General features: G+C 44.6%; 1 protein-coding gene across 1 annotated transcript in view; it reads right to left on the bottom strand.

Moving 5' to 3' along the window:
• PRKCQ (protein kinase C, theta) overlaps nucleotides 1-19,160 on the bottom strand; it is a 44,943-nt gene that overhangs the window by 10,735 nt on the left and 15,048 nt on the right. Inside the window, exons 10-14 of the mRNA XM_010003949.1 lie at nucleotides 18,310-18,433; nucleotides 16,208-16,386; nucleotides 13,617-13,790; nucleotides 3,336-3,427; nucleotides 178-240 (exon numbers count right to left, since the gene is read on the bottom strand). Of these exons, the coding sequence (XP_010002251.1) occupies nucleotides 178-240; nucleotides 3,336-3,427; nucleotides 13,617-13,790; nucleotides 16,208-16,386; nucleotides 18,310-18,433 (632 nt within the window). The remainder of the gene's footprint in view (nucleotides 1-177; nucleotides 241-3,335; nucleotides 3,428-13,616; nucleotides 13,791-16,207; nucleotides 16,387-18,309; nucleotides 18,434-19,160) is intronic.

Here is a 19,160-nt window from a genome sequence, read left to right as displayed (position 1 = left end):
TTTATACTATCTCTTAAAAAAAACAAAAAACAAACACCAGCCAGACCCAGTAAAAAGGAAATCTGCATAGAGATGCAATACCAGTAAGTACATCCAAGCAACAATCTCTGTTACCATTAGTGCTAGCAGGAAAAGCAGAAAAGTTCTCACACATTAGGTACTAAAGAGTAAAATTACCTGTATATTATGCCCTTGGAATGGAGGAACTGAAGCCCACATATGATTTCAGCAGCATAAAACCTGAGTGACAGAAGGCACAAGTTAGAATGGGTCCTTCCCCAAAAGATGGAAACTTTGTCTCCACAGTACCCAAAAGTTTCTTGAGTTCCCAGAAGCCTTGGAGAGTCTCTAGAATGTTTGGGGTAACATGGTTTTACAGGTAACTGATGGATGATGTAAGATTCCCAAGAAAATGCCACATGGTTAGCAGCCCAACTCCCACTGAAACCACTTTGTGAAATGTTAGGGGAGTCTACTCATCCTCAGGAATTTGGAAGCCACACTGCATGGGAGCTGCATTTTTTGTATAGGTAACTCTGTGGACATACCCTTTAGTGCCCAAGGCTGTCTCCAGATCAGCTATGGAGCAAAAAAAAAACCCACCAAGCTCCTATTGCCTATCCTGTCTCACCTCGAGATATGGTCCCTGTCAGAAGGAAAGCATAGAATGGTTTGGGTTGGATGGGGCCTTTCAAGATCATCTTGGCCAACCCCCTGCAATGAGGAGGGACACCTTCAACTAGCTCAGGTTGCCCTGAGCCCCACCCAAACTGACCTTGAACATTTCCAGGGATGGGGCTTCTACCACCTCTCTGGGCAATCCGGGCCACTGTTTCACCACCCTAATTGTAAAAAACTTCTTCCTTCTATCTAGTCTAAATCTCCCCTTTTAGTTTTAAACCAACATTCCTCATCCTGTCACAACAAGTCAGGTGGTGTTTCTGCCTTTCCTTTATTTACATATTAAAAGTAAATCAGTGACTTACAGTGATGGGTCAGCCTGCAAACTGCACATTACAGTTACTCAGACCTTAAAAGAGCAGCTATCATCTGCCATGCTCAATAGCTGCTGCACAGTGGAGTGGTCCTGGTAAGGGGAAAGGCAGGCAAGCATCTGGGTGTGGGCACCACAGTCTCCTTGGCTTGACAAGCAGAGCTTTTCATTGTTTAGATTTCTCATAGAATCATAGACTGGTTTGGATTGGAAGGGACCTTAAAGGTCATGTAGTTCCAACACCTCTTCATGGGCAGGGACACCTCCCACTAGACCAGGTTGCTCCAAGCCCCATCCATCCTGGTCTTGAACACTTGCAGGGATGGGGCAGCCACAGCTTCTCTGGGCAACCTGGGTCAGGGTCTCACCACCCTCATTGTGAAGAATTTCCTCCTAATGTCTAACCTAAATCTCCCCTCTTCCAGTTTAAAGCCATTATCCCTTGTCCTATCACTACAAGCCCCTGTAAAAATTTCCTCTCCTGCTTCCTGTAACACCTTCAGGCACTGGAAGATGCTCTAGGGTGTCCCTGGAGCCTTCTCCTCTCCAGAATGAACAACCCCAACTCTCTCAGCCTGTCTCCAGAGCAGAGTTGCTCTAGCCCTGTCATCATCTTTGTGGCATCCTCTGGACTAGCACCAGGAGGTTCATGTCCTTCCTGTGCTGGGGACTCCAACCATTACTGACTTGCTTTTGAATTGTTACCCAAGATACAAACTAGCGAGCAGCTCAGTGGCTTTTCACTGGAGTCTTTTAGAGTTTGAGATCTTTGTTTTCAACACAGTTCTGCCTAAAGGACAACACCTCACCCTGCTGCAAAGAGGCAGCCAAAGGCATAAGAACCATTGCACACTGGAAGTGCTCTTCCAGAAGGGAATGTAACCCCAGGATCATATGCTCCTCCAGGATTTCACAGCTCTGCTCCCTACACCTTCAATGCATTAGCCTTTAGTTCTGAATATTCAAATGCTTTGGTAAAACAATCAGTTAACAATGATTTAAATAAGAGTTTAGGTTTTTTAATTATTAAATAAAAATTAATTCCTTTAATGGTTTCAATATTGACTTTTATAATACCTTTTCCTTGCAGAAGGATTAAAAGAACCTTTCATTTATTCTAGTATTTCTGTTTACTTTAATCCAAGTGGATTTTTTTCAACTCCCTCTTGGTGTATTAATTCTTTATTTACCTTTTGCACTTCTGATAGGTTTTATCTCTTTCCTCACACCCCTCATGAACCTTAAAGGGAAAAATGGAAAATCCCATTACTTCTAACAAACATCAGCTTCACCTCTGCTCACTGGACTGGGAACATCAGCTTAAGCAGGTCCTGCAGCCTGGCTATAGACCACCCAGTGTTGTAAAGAACAAGACATTTGGTTCCAGAGATGGCTGAAAATGCATCTGTGGGATTTCTGTGATGGTGATAAATCTGGGGTGGAAGCTGGGTCCATGATATCATTACTGGGGCCTCCTATTATGGGCTGAGCAAGAACTCAATGAGTACAACAAAGAGCAACCCCAGGGCTGCTGTAATTCACAGCAGACACCTGTAGATTGCTTTCAAATGACCCTCATCCATGTGCCATGTATATTAGGTCTTAGGCATGTTAGAGGCTATTTATAGACAGTGGAGGCACTTCCAGAGGTAAGATCTCAGGTGAACTGAATGGTCCCTCTAGGATCCCCTCTCTGACTAAGGCACTGCAATCCTGGGAAGGAGGCTGATCCAGCAAGGAGGGCAGCTTAAAGGTCAGCTTCTATCCAGCTCAGCTCTTGTCTCTGAACTAATGTTTGTGGGACTATGCTGAGGTTAGTGAAAAAGGCTGGAAAAGGTCACAGGCTGGAAGGAAGTCCCTGGTTTGCAGGCTGAAGGATAAGGCTGCAGGCAGCTGCAATGCTGAGGAGAGTGCAGCAGCATCTCTAATGTTTCCAGACAGAAATAGCTTCCCTGGTTGACCAAGAATGCAAAGTGAGGTCACATCTGACTGAAATCAGCTGTGTGGATGGGCTCTAAAAAGCTTTCTGTGGGAGGAGGAAGAGGACAAGGAGAGGAAATGACTTGCTCCAAGTCCATTGTTGAGTCAGGGAGATGACCTGCATGTCTGTTTTATTTAGTTTGGAGAGAGCTGGGGTAGAGAGTGAATCTGCTTCCAGCACAAGCATTATCCCCACTTTGCAGCTGGGTGAGGTGCAGAGGGGTCAAACCTTGTGCCCAAGGTTTCCTCTACAGGACAGTAGCAGAGCTGGGACTAAAATCAAGATCCCTGGTGTCTGCAGCTCTTGCCTTTGCTCCTACCACGTGTGTGACCTGCAAGTCAAAAGGTAATCATCTCTTACGTTGCTCTGGGAAGGTCGAACTTATGACAACTCTGGATATGGAACATGAGGTCTCCTCCATTGAGGTATTCCATCACAAAAAAGAGGTTTTCCTGGAGAATGAGACAAAATGACAATAAAGGGCAGGGAAGGGCCCTTTATTGAGATGAAAGTAAAAAAAAACATAACAAAACAAGACAAAACACAACAAAAAACCACCCAGAAAGCACTTGAAAAGAGGAAGGAAGAGGTTATAGTGAGGGTTTTGGAAAGAAAGCAGTTTCTTTTTCAGATTCCTCATTTCTCCTCTTTGTTCTCCAAACCTATACTCAGCCTCCCTGCTCTGATTTGTACAAACAGCATTAGTAAACATCACAAATCTCCTTAATAACCAGCTGGTGCCAATTCATTTTTACCAGCAGACCTCAAGGCTCACTAGCAGGGGATGAGTAACTCTGCAGTGCCTGTGGAACAGAAGGACAAGCTTCCTTGGGGACCAGTGGAAGAGGCAGAAGTAAATGGCAGGTCTCCTCTAATTCCCAGCCCAGTGCATTATCCATCCAGCAGAGTGATCTCAAGCTGGAGTTCCCAGCATTCAAATTAATCATATTTCTGGATGCTCACTGAGTGCTTGCATGTCAGAGAAGCCTGGAAAAAGACACAGTCCTTGTCCCTGAGCAGAGTTCAACCAGAACAGTGGAAAACTCTCCTCATGGCACACAGGAAGAATAGGGGGGATCTCTGTATTGAATGAGGAGCAGAACCAACCACTGAGGTTCCCTTTCAATGCTTCATGTACCCCACACTGATCCCCTTCTTGCTCCATGAGCTGTAACTTCAACACCACACCTCACAGAAGCTCTGGAGGCTAATTCAGACCAATCCTTTCCAGACTGAATTGCACCTACAAAGCAGTAGGAGTGCCTTTTTCTGGAAGAAGGGCATCTGTGCCATAAATAATGATGCCAGTTTACACTTCTGGTTTGGGAACCTCAGCTTTTGTGCAAAAATGTATTGTTTTTGTTCTCAAAACCCTCTCAGTTCTGTCCACATTTGAAGTTTGTCATCTCTGTGCTATGCTAAAGTTTATGAATGTCTCCCCTTTGTTGTATATTGCCCATCATAATTTTTTTTGAGGGGTGAACAGTGTTCTTTTCAGTTCTATTTTTAACATTTAAAGGAATAATTTTATCCATAAGGTCTAATGTAAGCATCCCTGGCAGCAAGCCAAGAGCTGTCTATTTTAAAAAAATAGTATTTTTTATTTCAAATAACAGCTGTCTGCTCTAATTTGTGCAATTTCTTTAGCCAGATCCTTTTAATTACAGTATTTAAATGGATATCTGGGCTGGAAACTCCACCTGTCATCCAACAACCACAGGGTCAGATTTGGCCTCTTGGGGAACTAATACAAATTTTGCCAATAAATTAAATGGGTGCAGGCCTTCAGTCTGAAGGTCTTGCATCTGCAGAGGTCTGTGCACATAAGTCAGTTTAAGCAAGTAAGGAGGCCAAATGAAGATGGGCAATTTAGTATAGAAATGCAAACATCTTGGGAGCAACATCAGCTCTGATGCCTGTTCAGGGCAACACTTGAACAGATGCTCTTTGTGAAGGTAAAAAGGGAGGTGATGAGGTTGAGCCAACAGACCAGCAGCCACAGGTATCACACTGGGACAGGAGAAACTTGATGGGTCTTCAAATGGGCCAGATTCAGCTTCAGTGGACTGGGAAAGTGAAAAGCCTTGGGTTTCCTTGGGGAGTTCACTGAGTTTGGCTCTACCTTAACACATATATTTAAGTGTAATTTGAAGTCCATGTTTATTCAGTGGAACAAGCAGTCATGCTCTGCTGACTTAAGGATTTGAGCAACCAGCTGATGCACCTATTTAACTGAACTGGGGGCTCTGACTTGAAACAGGGAACTGTGACAGCATCCTTCTGCCACCTGAGGAAAGAAAATGTGGACAACCTCTCAGATTAATTGGCATCCAAAGATTTGATGCACCTATTTAACTGAACTGGGGGCTCTAACTTGAAACAGGGAACTGTGACATCATCCTTCTGCCACCTGAGGAAAGAAAAGGTGGACAACCTCTCACATTAATTGGCATCCAAAGATCATTATATGAACTCAGTTGCCCACCTATCTAAAGCTATGAAGCTGAAGACTACAAACTTGACTTAGACATGATTAACACTGAAGTTCAAGATCTACCAGGTGCTACAAGGTGGTAGATAAACACTATTGAAAAGAAAGATGGTATCACTTTGACTTTTCTACTCTGACACTTGGAAGCTCCCTTTCCTTCTTACAAAGGTCAGTTGTCTGGAATGGCCCATGGAGAAAAATTGGTTGTGATTAGCTCTAAGTACATCATGAGTAGCAAGATGTAATCAAGCAGTGCAAGCTGCAACAAATTACTGGAGATATCTTCCTAAGCCTGAGATCTGTGGAGTCACAGAGCACATTAAAAAGGTGAAGTGGCAACACCCATGCTTGTAACCACTGAAAACTCAACAGTGTACTAGAGGTTAAAGGGTTAGAAGGGCATGGAGGTTGTGGACAGGTTTCAACCTACACTTCCTCTTGTCCTGGGAAAGTTACCTGATGGCTCCTGTTGGCTGCTGCCAGGCTCTGAAGTCTGTGAGCACCTGGAGCAGGTGAGAATGGGATTAGGGGTTATTTCTCAAGACACAGCAGCTGGGATGGCATAACTTTATTATTCCCTTATCCCCTGTGTTGGTCCTAGCTCAGGGATGTTAAGCAAACAAAAACAGGAACTCTGTTCCTCAGTGCTGAGACCTACACAGCTCTGAAGGAGGCTTGGGAAGAGGCCCTCACAGGATCACAGAGTGGCTGAGGTTGCAAGGGACGTCTGGAGGTCAAGTCCAACTTCCCTGCTAGAGCAGGATCCCCTTCAGCAGATTACACAGTAACATGTCCAGGAGGGTTTGGAATGTCTCCAGGGATGGAGATTCTACAGCCTCCCTGGGCAGCCTGTTAACAGTGCTCTGTTACCCTCAGAGTAAAGAATGATTTTCTTATATTTAGGTTAAACCTCCTGTTTACCAGTTTGTGACCATTACTCCTTGTTCTGTCACTGGACAGCACTGAGAAGAGTCTGGCCCCACTTTCAGAGTCTCTCAGTTCTTCCTACCTGTCTACCTTGCAGACAGATAACAGATGACTTGCTGACCACCTATGAGAGAATCCTCAGGTAGCAAAAGCTCAAGTAAAACTTCTGGCCATGGTTCCAGACTCACACAACAGAACAAGTCTGGGCTTAGGGCAGAGGTTGTGGCCACCTTTTACAAAGATAAAACTCAAAGACTGTAAAGACATTCCTTGCACTCAGCAATGGACACTGTCCTAGGGTACTTGGCACAAGTTATCTTGAGGACACCCATATTCCCTAGTTCTAGATGATCTACCAGAGGCTTTCTCCACTCTAACAGAGGGAACCTGATAAACTCTTCTGCAGAAGGACAAAATAATGCTCCTACAGCAGACAGAACTGTGCAACATGAGGCTATGGAGCACCCAGTTAGACATATATGGGTGTACATCCTGCACACAAAGCAACATGTTTCCCTAGTCATAGAATCATAGAATGGTTTGAGTTGGAAGGGACTTTAAAAATCATCTAGTTCCAACCCTACTGCCATGGGCAGGGACACCTCCCACTGGACCAGGACTCAATCCAATCAGGTGCTGAAAGACTTGATTACTGCAAGAACTCAGTTTCTTGAGTCCCTCAGTGCCTGTGCTGAGCTGAGCTCCTCCCTGCAGAATGACCTGCTGTCCTGCTACACCTGCCCTCTCTGCCTCTCCAGAACATGGCAGGGATGGAGTTAAACCAACCTGCTTCTGTTCTGCATGCAAAGGCTTTCAGACTGACTAGTCACTATCAGAGATGCTTTCAACTTTATAAACAATGGGTATAAAGTAGGCAGCATTTAAATTGGATCTTTTGAAGGTACATCCTGTAACAGGCTCTTAAAATCCTGAAACCAGCTGGAAGTTCTCCAGAGCACTTTTCTGCTGAGTTTTTCAGATTTTGTTTTCTTTGCATTTGAAAGCACTTGCATACATACACATACACAATTTAACACCACCTACTGAAGAGAAAAAATTCTTCTTCCCAGGGCTTCCAGGAGGATGAATACTGGAATAATTAAAGCTGAAAGGACAATGTGGCTTTTGTTTTATTTAGAGCAGCTATCCTAGCAAATGACTCCATGTGGAGAAGACTCCTCAATGCATATGAAGTGACTTAACCCCACTGGATGCTCACTGAATCAGGTTGGCCTGTGCCAAGAGAAAGGTTCCACACCACACAATTCCTGCAGCTGATTCTTCCCAGTCTGGGTGCTCATCTGTGCTTTGCATCTGTTTTATTTCATGTTCCAGATGGGAGCCAAAGACCTCTTAGCCCTTCAACACCAGTGAGTGTTGCAGTCCCATCATGGCATCTCATCCAGTGGGAAAGCAAGCAGTGCCCATGCCCCTTACTGGGCCTGCTCTCATGAGAACAACTAATGCAAGGTTACCCCTTGCTAGTAGGTGACCAAAGTGACCACAGGAGGTATTAACATTGCTATTTGCACCATCTGGGGATGAGCAAAGCCAATTTGGTACAGATTAAGGCAACTGCAGGTTTAATTTTGTTCTCTGGTCTAAATAGTTCTTTCTCTCTCTCTCTTTTGTAATAGCAGCCTGTCTGCTGGAGATGGCAGCATTCCTCACAGCTGTCAAATCATCCAGTCCAGTCCCTGAGCTCATGATTAATTTTTGTTCTAACCTTTGCACTGTCAGCATTTTTGACTGTGTGTTAAACTACCCATTTGGGATGCTCAGCTTTATGTGTCCAGCTCCTTAGTCCAAAGCATATGAATACATTTCTACACATATATAAAAATACATATGTGTACATAAAGGTGCAGAGAGGGCTGGGAATAGCAGCTTTCACTTGAGCTCTGATATCCCAGGACCCTTCCTCACAGCTCAGAGCAGGCAGTGTACACCATTCTGGTGACCTGAGTTACTGTCAGCCTTGTTCTTGCTAGAGAAATTGCCTTTCCCTATTGGAGTTGAGTGGGATCTTGGAAAGATACTCTTTTTCTTAAGGCCAGAAAAAAAACCACAACAAAAACACTGTTAAAATTTGAGGAAAAAAAGAAATCAGTAGACCAAAAAAATAACCAACAAGGATTTATGAAATATACATATATATATAAAACCATATATTTATATGGTATATACATATATGTATTTTTAAATATATATATTTACCATTTTACCAGCTGAAAAATAGGGGGAAAAAAGTAATGTTTTTATTTTAAGAAGTTGACTCCAAGGCAAAGAGCAGCCACACTGCAGACCTTTAGCCATCTCAGGCAAAGCTGAATGCATTTTGGGCTGGTTTTCCTCAGAGCTGGGCAACAGGAAGGCAATTAGAATATGTGTATTTAATAAATAGAACACCTATCACTTAAAAAGCCCCTACACTTGTCAGCTGGCCCCTTCCTTCCCTTGCCAATACACTCTGCCTGTTCACACCACATGGGCTGACACCACCCAGAAGTGTCTTGTAAAGACTCCATATTTTTGATGTTATAATTACAGCTGCTCACACCTGTTCTGGCAGAACCTTGTTGGAATCCCAAAGCTTTGCTGAGATGCTGCTATTTCTACCGAGCCATATTGAAATTTTGGCTTGGATTGATTCAGACCTTGCCAATTTTCCTGCCTGCTGGTTGCAAGAAGTATAATACCCAAAGCCTCCTTAAAATTCACAGTTCTTCCTCAGTTTTCTGATCAGCTGGATCAAATTTGGCCAACTAGCCTTGAACCAGATGTTTCCAAGCTGACTTATCCCACAGAAAATACTACAAGGATGGACACTTAGAAACCTTGGAGCTTGAAGATCACTGAAGTTGGTGAAGGGTCTCAAGCACAAGTCTTACTAGGAGCAGCTGAGGGAGCTGGGGTTGTTTAGTCTGGAGAAAAGGAAGCTGAGGGGAGACCTTCTCACTCTCTACAACTGCCTGAAAGGAGGTTGTAGTGATGGGGGCATCAGTCTCTTCTCCCAAGTAACAAGTGATAGAACAAGAGGAAAATAGCTCAAGCTGTGCCAGGGGAGGTTTAATTGGGTATTAGGAGAAATGTCTCCACTGAAAGGGTTGTCATAATATCAACAGTCTTTTTCAAAGCAATTCTATGATTCTCTGTCTCTCAAATGGCTGAACACAAAGGTCTCGGATTTGTGCATGGGAAAAATCACCGTGTTGCCCTGTTTTCTCTTCCTTACTCTTCCCTCCTGGTCAATGCCAAAAACTGAAAACTGGCTAGAATGATATCTGGTCTGACCTCACAGGACACCTCATCCTGTGACAGATTTTTGTCATGCTTTTAGTTTTGTCTGCCCAGTATTTGTTGTGCCTTAGTGGTTTGGCAGGGCTGGAAGTCAAGGTTTGCCACATCACCTCCCTGCAGAGTGACTTCTGCAATGCATCAGCATCCTGGATCCATGCTGTGGTCAGAGAGGATCCTTCATTGCCTGGGAAGGGCATGTAGGCCTGATCCAGGGCTGCTCAGAAGGCTCATGGCACAGCCAGGCAATGGAGCTGAAAACTAAATGGATGTGAAATACAAATGTGTCAGCCCACAAGCTCTGATTCAGGTCAAATAATTCAGCCCTGTCACTTTAACTGCAAAACGAGACAGAAGAAAACTGCAACTGCCCTTGGAAAATTTTGCAGCAATTACAGTTTCCTCCAAGGAGACATTTTAATGAAAAATGTCCTGAAAATATGAATGGAAAACACTTCAGAGCACGAGAATCATTAAATTAGGATCACACTCCTTATTGACAATCCTTTTCTCCTTCCTGCCAATGAAAGAGGTTTTAAAGTCAGTATTAAGCACATTAAAACAACAGAGCATGTGCAAATGGCTCAACACCAGGACTTTGAAAAGATGTAAAGCAGAAAAGAAATGCTCATCTAACATTTCCCTTTTAAACTGCAATAAGGGTTACTTCACTTTTGGGTTGAGATAGTCTTCTGTGCTGCTATTTTGTGCCACAAGCTCAAATGCTCAAGGACTTAATTTGCGTGTAGGTAAAAGGTGTGAATAAAACCTTGGTCAATGAAGTAAAGAAATAGTTTGAAACACAAGTGACTTTCTCAAAGGGAAAACCTGTTTTTATCACAGAAGATCAGTGAAATGTAAATAAAAGAAGAATAAAGCAGAAGTGCTGGGATGCAGCCACTGTTTTGGCATTACTAATTTTGGGATTTCAGACAACTGTAAACATGTTTTTCCTCTTCTTTAGCACAACAGCATCCCTTTAAATCTAATACAACAGAATAGCTCTCTGAGCTTGTTGTTAAGATTCAAACCATATAATTATGTCAGCTCAATATCTGGATGCAAAGATTGCTGCAGTAAAATAAAACAGTCAAGTTCAAAACCAGATGGGGAAAAAAACACTTTGTGTATTTGGATTGATTCTCATGTAGCAAAATATTAAAAGTATTCTGAGTTTTGAGAGCACTTTTCATTCAGCCTCCACAGGAATAAAAAGAAGCATTAGGTGTCTGGTGCCTACACAAACCTGTCTGAAGGGCTGTCAAGCTTTATATATTTCAGCACTCCCTGATTACCTGGGTTGAGGCCAGGGAGAAACTCAGTCCCAGAGGTCAGAGAACTGTCAACAGATTATATGATTTTTTCCCCACCCCCTCTGGAGATGTGGGAACTACTGAGGTTCTTGCTTTAGTTCTGGAATATGCCTGTTTTTACTGTCCTTTGCAGAGACACTTAGTGCCTGAAGCAGCTCAGAAACCTCTCAAGTCAAAACATTAGAGATGCAGAACAGCATTGACCCAAGCACTTCAGTTTGAAACTACTTGTCTATCCAGTGAAACCTTAAAAAAACCCCCCACATTTCAATTTTTCAATTGAAAAGTCAGGTTTTCTAATATTAAACTCCAGAGAGGGACTTCACAGCACTGTTCTGGCTTCTGAAATGATTGCTCTAAAAGATATTCTGACTGTTTTTTGAGCCATGAAAGACAGTCCATGGCTTGTCACAGCTCTCCTGCTCTGAATGACTTTCACACGTTGAGTGATTGCTGCTTGGCTTGCAAAGGTCAGAGGAGAAAAACACATAAGCTAGAAATCAATCACAGCCCAGATGGGCTTTAGCCTGGGCAGCCACATTCCAGCTTCTGCATCTGTGCTCTTGAGGACAAAATGGAGAGAGATCAAATAACTTTGATGTGGCATTGCTGACTTGGGGTGAGATGGATGGAGGTGTTGCTACATGTCAAGAGGGCACTACTGTGATGCTGTCTGTAAGACAGTGGTAGGAAAAGATTACTTGGGTTTTTTGAGCCTGGCAGCCATTAATTATTGCAGTACTCATTGCTTTTCCACCCTGCAGGTTTCCCTTGCCTCAGCCACAGTCAGAAGCCCAGCCCTGCCCTAAGTGGTCAGCAAATTCCATCTGGCTACTGGCATGACTCCCTGTGGTCTCTCATCTCTTTGTGGAGATTTCATGAGAGAAGTAGATGCATGGCCTGAAACCAGACCTGCAAGATACCACTGGTGTATCCATCCCAAACTTGCCTTCCTGTCTCCAGACCAGAGTTGGATCAGGCTGGACCACAGAAAAGACTGTGGGTGGATTTACATTAGATATTAGGAAGAAATTCTTCACTGTGAGGTTGGTGAGACACAGGCATGAGTAGCCCAGAGAAGCTGTGGATCCCTCATCCCTGGAGGTGTTTAAGGCCAGGTTGGACGAGACCTGGAGAAACCTGGTCTAGTGGGAGGTGTCCCTGCCCATGGCAGGAGGGTTGGAACTAGATGATCCCTTCCAACCCAAACCATTCAATGGTTATGTGATTCTAAGACAGTTTCTCTGCTGCCTTCAAGTCAACCACTGGTGTTGGTCAACATCCTCTTGGCCACCAGGAGTTACAGGCAGCACAAGCAGCTCTCCCTGGAGTATAACCTCCCTTGTAGGGCTGAGACTCTTGTAAATATTTTGTCTTTTGAATTAAGTCTTTATTTTCTTTGCTTTTGGAGTTGGGTCATTTATACTTTCCTCTGAAATCTAGCCCTAAAAATAAAAGGGAATTAATTCCTTCCCTCTCCAGGCAAGGAACCATTCTCAGGACATGCTGTCATCACTGACAGTCCCAAAGGGGTTAAACATGAATGCCTGGGCTTAGTGTCACTTCGCCTGTGGCAGTTCCCAGGCTTTCCCTGTTTCAAATTTAATCTGTCTTTAAACAGGTGCTGCATCCCATGGGTGATGGGGATATATTGCAGAGGTTATACCTGTTTCTCCTGACCCTACAGAAGACTCTTGCTGAGCAGGTCCTAACCTCATACCAAGCATTATTTTGTACCACTAAAACCTAGGATTGAGGGGAGTGGGAGCATCCTAATAAAAACCCAAACAAAGCAGCCTTGAAAGACTGAAGTTCCTCTGAATTTGAGATTTGGGATCGCAAACATCTCTCAGGAGTGGTTTGGGTAGGTTGGACAGACCAGACAATAACTTAAATTTCCTTTTGTGTTAAGATGATTGGTTGAAGCTATATAAAAGGCTCTGGGAAGCTCATCAGTTGGTGGTTTGTTGCTATGTAGGGCCATGAATATACATATATATTACTTAAATGTCACTTCCATTTTGGTTTGGAGTCGTAAGAGATATTTCAAGTGAAGATGCTTTGTGCCTGCTCCTCTGAATGTCAGCCCTCACCACCAGTGGTCCTGCATGTATTAGGAAGAGTCTGATGCAATATAACAGTAACTGAAGGAAGAGAAGATCCCTAAAGTGAATGACAGCATGTTTATTCTCCATAACCAGAGTTTCTGGAGTTAGCTCTGATCCAAGCTAGTCACTGCAGCATAAAGGTATTGCTTCATGGTCTAACAGGTTCACCAGTGTGGGCACATCTGGACTCTGGATGTAGATGTGGCCTTTGCCTACATCTTTACCAAAGATTTTTATAGTGGGTCTCTGCACAGCCACCTCAATCAGTCTTGGTGCCACCATCCTCAAATGCACACACACATCCCTCCACTGTTTAATGTGGGGAAGGTAGATGAAATGTCCGGAGCTAATTCCCAAGTGGTTAACCTGAAGATTCCCTCCCTTAGCACCTCCTCATGTCCAAGCTATTCCCTTACATCTAGCAAACTTAAGCACTTCACCAAGTATCTGTATTTCAACAAAGCATTCTCAGTCTGTGGAGGAAGGTGACAGATCCTTGTCTTACCTTGGTCTGGAACGTACAGAAGACATGAGTCAGGAACGGGTGCTCCCAAGCTAAGGAGAGGACTCTCTTTTCAACCATTGTGCATTCAACATCATCATCCATCAGCACCACATCCTTCTTCAGGGCTTTCACAGCAAAATACTGGTCTGTGCTCTTCAGCTCAGCAAGGAACACCTAGGGTGGAATGAGCTACTCAGAAAATAATACATAAAAGAGCAGTGGTCTTCTCTCAGAATTGGCAAGATGGCATTTAAGGATGGAAGCTGAGCTATGGGAAATTCACTAGGGTAGATCTTATAAAACCTGATGTTTAAGACCCAGTTCTGCCATTAAGACTCTGTAGACTTTGAGCTTGTTCCCCACATCCAGAATAGTTGTATGAAGCTGAACCCCTGGGGAAGGATGAGAACGTCTTGGCCATTACAAGAGCAAGAGCTACATGCCTGTGTGGTCAAGACATGTCAGGGAGCCAAACACTTCTGATAACAGAAACCACCTTCATGCAAATGCTCATGAGACACATTTCCTGTTTTCTGACTTTAAATAACAAAACATAGAATATTGCTTTGTCAACACGTGAAATGCAAATGCCCTGCACCAGATCCTCAGCAGGTGTAAACTGATGTCTACCAGTAATAAGACTGATATATATAGAGGGTGACATTCTCCCCTTCCTCCCAGTTAGCAGGAGGCCTGAGCAGAGAGGCTGGGTCTTCTGTGCTTCCACAGGACTTCTTCTCTGGGAAGAGCAAAACACATCCCAGAGGAATCAGGATCTCTGTCTATTTTGATGGGCAGGAAAACTGAGACCCAGAGCAGCAGAGAAGGGTTTTCTAGAGACCACAAAGCAAAGAAGTCCCAGCTGGAAGGCCGTGCCAGTCCTGATCTCTACACTAACAACCTGTCATCACAGTTTCCCATAGCCTGAATAAATATGTAAGATTCATCAAAGAGCTCTTTGAAGTTCTCTACCAGACACCATTTACTGAGTAAGCTCAGACATGTTTTAGCCCTGACAAAAGTTTTATTTACCCTTTTGGCTACTGCTGCATTTCACTTTGTAGCACTAGACAGAGAGTAGAGCCTAGAGCCTCCCTCTGTCTCTGCAGTGAATGACCAGAAATGCTAACACTGCTGATGCTGCAGGCACCCTTTTTACCCTACTTTTTGTGCAGGGCACTGCTCTCCTGGGGGAACTGGGGAATGCAGAATATTTGTGACCTTTGTTGTGACTTCCAAGGTGCAGGTAGGCAATGCCAGACCTCATGCAGAGGGGGATTCCTCATGGGTCTGGCCCTCAACCTCCCTGGTCCATGCAGAGCTGGAGAGACCCCTGAGGCACTGAGATGTGCACACCCTATCCCTGCTATGAGGAAGTGAATCTCACTCCAAGCAAATGAGGGCACCAGGAGCAACACCTACACAGGAAACTTGTGGGTGACACTTGCTGCAGAGGGGCATGAAATAGCCCAACCTCTCCACACCCACATGGTGCACTGCAGAGATCTGCAGATGTTTGCAAGCTTGGAGAGTCCATGTTAACCCAGGGGGCTGAGCAAAGTGTAGAGTTTGCTTCCATAGAGGGATTAAAGACTTGACCAGACAAGACCCTAAGCAATCTCATCTGTTTTGAGCAGCAGGGTGGATTAGATGATGTAAAGAGGTCCCTTCCTTCCAATGTAAATGTTTCTATGATACCTATACCCTTGAGTCTGGTAGTGGAGTCTGGGGTATTCTGGCTTAGCTCTAGCTCATATATCTCAGCTCTGCTTCCCAGGCAAAATGTAGACATGCCAAGTGTTTTCATGTACGGAAAGACAAGCAAGTGTTTCACCAGTTTAAGAATTGGCTGCAGCAATTCCTCCAGCTCACTTAGCAGGCAAAAAGCAGCTCTTCTTTAAGGCACAGTTTCCATCTTGGAAAGGTTTGGGATCTGAGGAATGTGACACATAATGGTAGTCATTCTCCTTACTGGCTGTGAAAACACAACTGTGAGCTCCTCTGAAATTGCTTCATGCAACTGTTCTTTGGCACTGAGTAGCAAGAATCCCTTTCCAGGGGACATTGCAAGAAGGATGAATGATCCACAATTCGTCAAGTTTCATGAACCCACTGAAAACAGGTGGTTCTTGTTTCAAAAGCACAAATTCTTGGCTGCTGCCAAGTTTGCTTTACACTCCAGCACAGATTGGAGCTGGGAAAGAGCAGTTAGCATTCCCAGCTGGGGGCCTAATCCTCTGGAGAGGAGAGGTGATCCACACTCAAATTCTCAGCTAGTGCTTCCACTCTGAGCTGGCTCAGCTGAGCTGGCAGGAATAGCTGCATGAAGAGGGACAACACAGAGACCTGTCCCAGCAGCTCTCTGTGGATGCCCAGGCCCTGCCAACCCCCACAGAAGGGGAAGGTGCACCTTTACCCAGGTATTTTCCTCTCCTGTTATGGATATTCATGACATAGACATGGTAGAGCAGGGGTTCTTGGAAGGCTTGGAAACATTCTTTCCTAAGTGGCCTTCAAACCACATGCTATTTTGTGCCATGACAAGCACCATGCAGACCTGTGCAGTGGTGTCTCAGTTTCTTGATGCTTACCTTGCCAAAACTGCCCTTCCCCAGCATCTTGTGCAGGACAAAATCTTCAATGGTTAGTTTTAGTTGCACTTCGTGCACTTGCTGCTCCTGGGGCTGCTCTCCTCCCGAGTCTGTCTCTATTAGAGACTCTCCCTTGACCGTGCCCTCCACTGGCGTCTCCCAAGAGATGCCCTGTGGCTCTGCAACAGACATCAAAGCATTCAAAGAAACCCCTGGACACGGGCAGAAAATCCCCAGAATACTTACAGGTATTGTATTTAGAATTTCTAAAGGGTATTTCAAATAGATGGAAACATGGTGGCCAAAGAATCTACAAAGTAGATTGGTTCTGCTCCCACATTACTTTCTCTCTTGAGGACGTTTTACTCTAGTGTAAGCCCACCTCCTTCAGTGGTAATTCTCCCACTTTACAAGCTCCTTCATGTGTATTTCTGTTTTATGGCACCAAAACATGACCAAATCCTTTCTTTCTGGCTGCCCGTGTTCTTCAGTTTTTCTTGCTGGTTGCTGCTATGATGTGGTCTCATTTTTCCCAAGGCCTTTCCAAGACTCTTAGCAAAGCTACCATGTGAAACAGATGGGACAGCATTTTCATATTGGGTCCCTACTCTGAATCTGAAGCTCTGATCAAGTTCTCCTGCTGTCCTAGAGAGGAACTACTCAGAGTTTCTTCTCTTGGGTGTACAAGGACTTCTAAGAGATCCTGTCCCTTTCTGGATTTGCCCTGTCGCCTCAAGTGCACATTTGCTGTACAGTCCTAAATTGCTGAACAGCAAGAGCACTGCTCAGCAGACAAATAGACCCACATGCAAACCAGATGTGAAACCATTTGGGGTTACACTGATTTACATCACCAGAACCCATTCTGCTTGTAGAAAAGAAGGAAAATGAGCACAGATGGGGACATTATTTATTTCCCCTTGGGGGCCAAAGGGCACTGTCCTCTTAGCTTAGATGGTACCAAAATCAACCTCTGAGACTTGATAGCCTGGTGCTGCACAATACCAAACCCAGAGCACTGGTAAAATGTGGCTGTGTCAAGCTTTAACCACTGCCTTTTGACATCTTGCTCTAGTTTCAGTTTCCAGGATTTTATCTCTACACGGGGCAGCACAAACTTTCATTGAGAAAGCAGGTGATGGTGGGGCCTGGGCTTTTAGCTTGATCCTTGGTTAGGGTTGGAAAACTGTCCCACTCCTCACTAGCTTTAAGTATCCATTCACCTGTACTCTACTTTTTTTTCCCCTCCCCTTTCTGGTAGATGCATCTTACTGTGGGAAGCAGATAAACACTGTATCAGTGCCATCTTAGGTTTGCTGCAGTTACAGCACAGTTCTTGGAGGGGCACCATGAGCCACGAAGCTGGAGAGGTCTTGAAATGACCTTTCATATGGGTCATGTGAGTCTAATGAAAAATAATGACATTTTTGCTCCTTATATTGAGTTCTCTGACCCAAGCAAAAAGCAGACAAAAAAGGATCTCCCCAGGTTATTGTAAATTTCATTTCAGTCCCCTGAGCCCCTGGTAGCTTTCTACAAGGTCTTGTAGCACAGAGGGCTGTGACATGCAGCTCCTGGGTGAATGAAATGGGGATCTTCCAATGGTTTCCAAAGTTACTGGTTGTCAAGGCCTAGGTAAAAATCTGAAATCAGGAAAAGAACGGGTCATGGTGATCAGGAGAACTCCCACCCTCCTGTTTGGAGATTGGGTTCTCTTTCAAGTTCCTAGATATTACAGTCTGCAAGTCCCAGGAGGAGAAAAAACACATCCTTGTCAGTTGTGCTGAAGTATCAAGTCAGAAAGAGTTGAGGGGTTAACTGAATGAGTGGGGGTTGGCGTCTCATGACACCCAATGTTGGGATGCCATGGGGGAGTTGCAGGTTTACAGAGGAGTAAGGAACCAGGTTGGGATTGAGGGTGATGTAGCTGGGAAAAGTTGGTGATATCCTGGGATAAGAGAGGATTTGTCTTGCTCTGGACTGGAAAGATGCATGAAAGATTCACTGGCTAATAAAGTCCCCACCCTTGTCACCTCCAACTAACCATGTACAAAACAAAACAATTATTAAAGTCTGTGCTTCCACATCACTAGGGAAACTACCTTTTTTTCCTGTTGTAGATGCTGGCAGTGCCTGAAGTGGTGTCACCTCCTTCACAGGAACTGGGAAGCCAATTTCAAGAGGTCCATCCCTGGAGATCTGCTCAGAGTCCCGCTGGCAGCGAGCCTGGATTGCAGAAAGCACCAAATGACTTTTGAGCCAAAATGTTTTAGAGCTTATGGACACTGATGGTTTTTTTAATTGAGTCTGCCACAAAAGCCACTATATAAAAGAGGTCTTTGCTTAGGAGAAGAGCTTAGGGGTTTGGTAACCCAGAGGAACCCACAGCCTTCTGCAAGATGCAACAGGTGTCTGTGCTGCCAATATAGAGATCCCCTGTTTTGCACAGGGGGCTGAGTCCCTGCCTGTACACAAAAAGGGCATTTTAATTAACAACATCCCTCCCAGCAGTCATCTTGGAAGAGAAATGTGGAAAAGTCCCAGGGGCTGGAATATGCTACAGCCTCACCCTTGTACAGTTTCCGGATGTCACTCTGAAGAAATTCTTGTACCGGGATGTTGCGGAAGGTAAGAGCTTGTCTGGATTCAAGGGTCGTGAGACACTCTTGTATCACAACGACCCCAGGCAACACTACTGGTCTGGGCAAGAGTGGCTGGAAAGCTGCCCAGAGGAAAAGGACCTGGGGGTGTTGGTTGACAGCAGCTGAATATGAGCCAGCGTGTGCCCGGGTGGTCAAGGCAGGCAACAGCACCTTGGCTTGTATCCCAGCCAGTGTGGCCAGCAGGAGTAGGGAAGTGCTTGCCTCCCTGTACTCGACACTGGTGAGGCCACATCTCAAATCCTGTGTTCATTTCTGTGCCCCTCACTACATAAAGGACATTTAGGAGCTTG

Source organism: Chaetura pelagica, unplaced genomic scaffold (assembly GCF_000747805.2).
Source record: "Chaetura pelagica isolate M959 unplaced genomic scaffold, ChaPel_1.0 scaffold518, whole genome shotgun sequence".
Taxonomy (NCBI): domain Eukaryota; kingdom Metazoa; phylum Chordata; class Aves; order Apodiformes; family Apodidae; genus Chaetura; species Chaetura pelagica.
The sequence above is the reverse complement of the archived record's forward strand: the minus strand, read 5'-3'. Positions and strand labels throughout refer to the sequence as shown.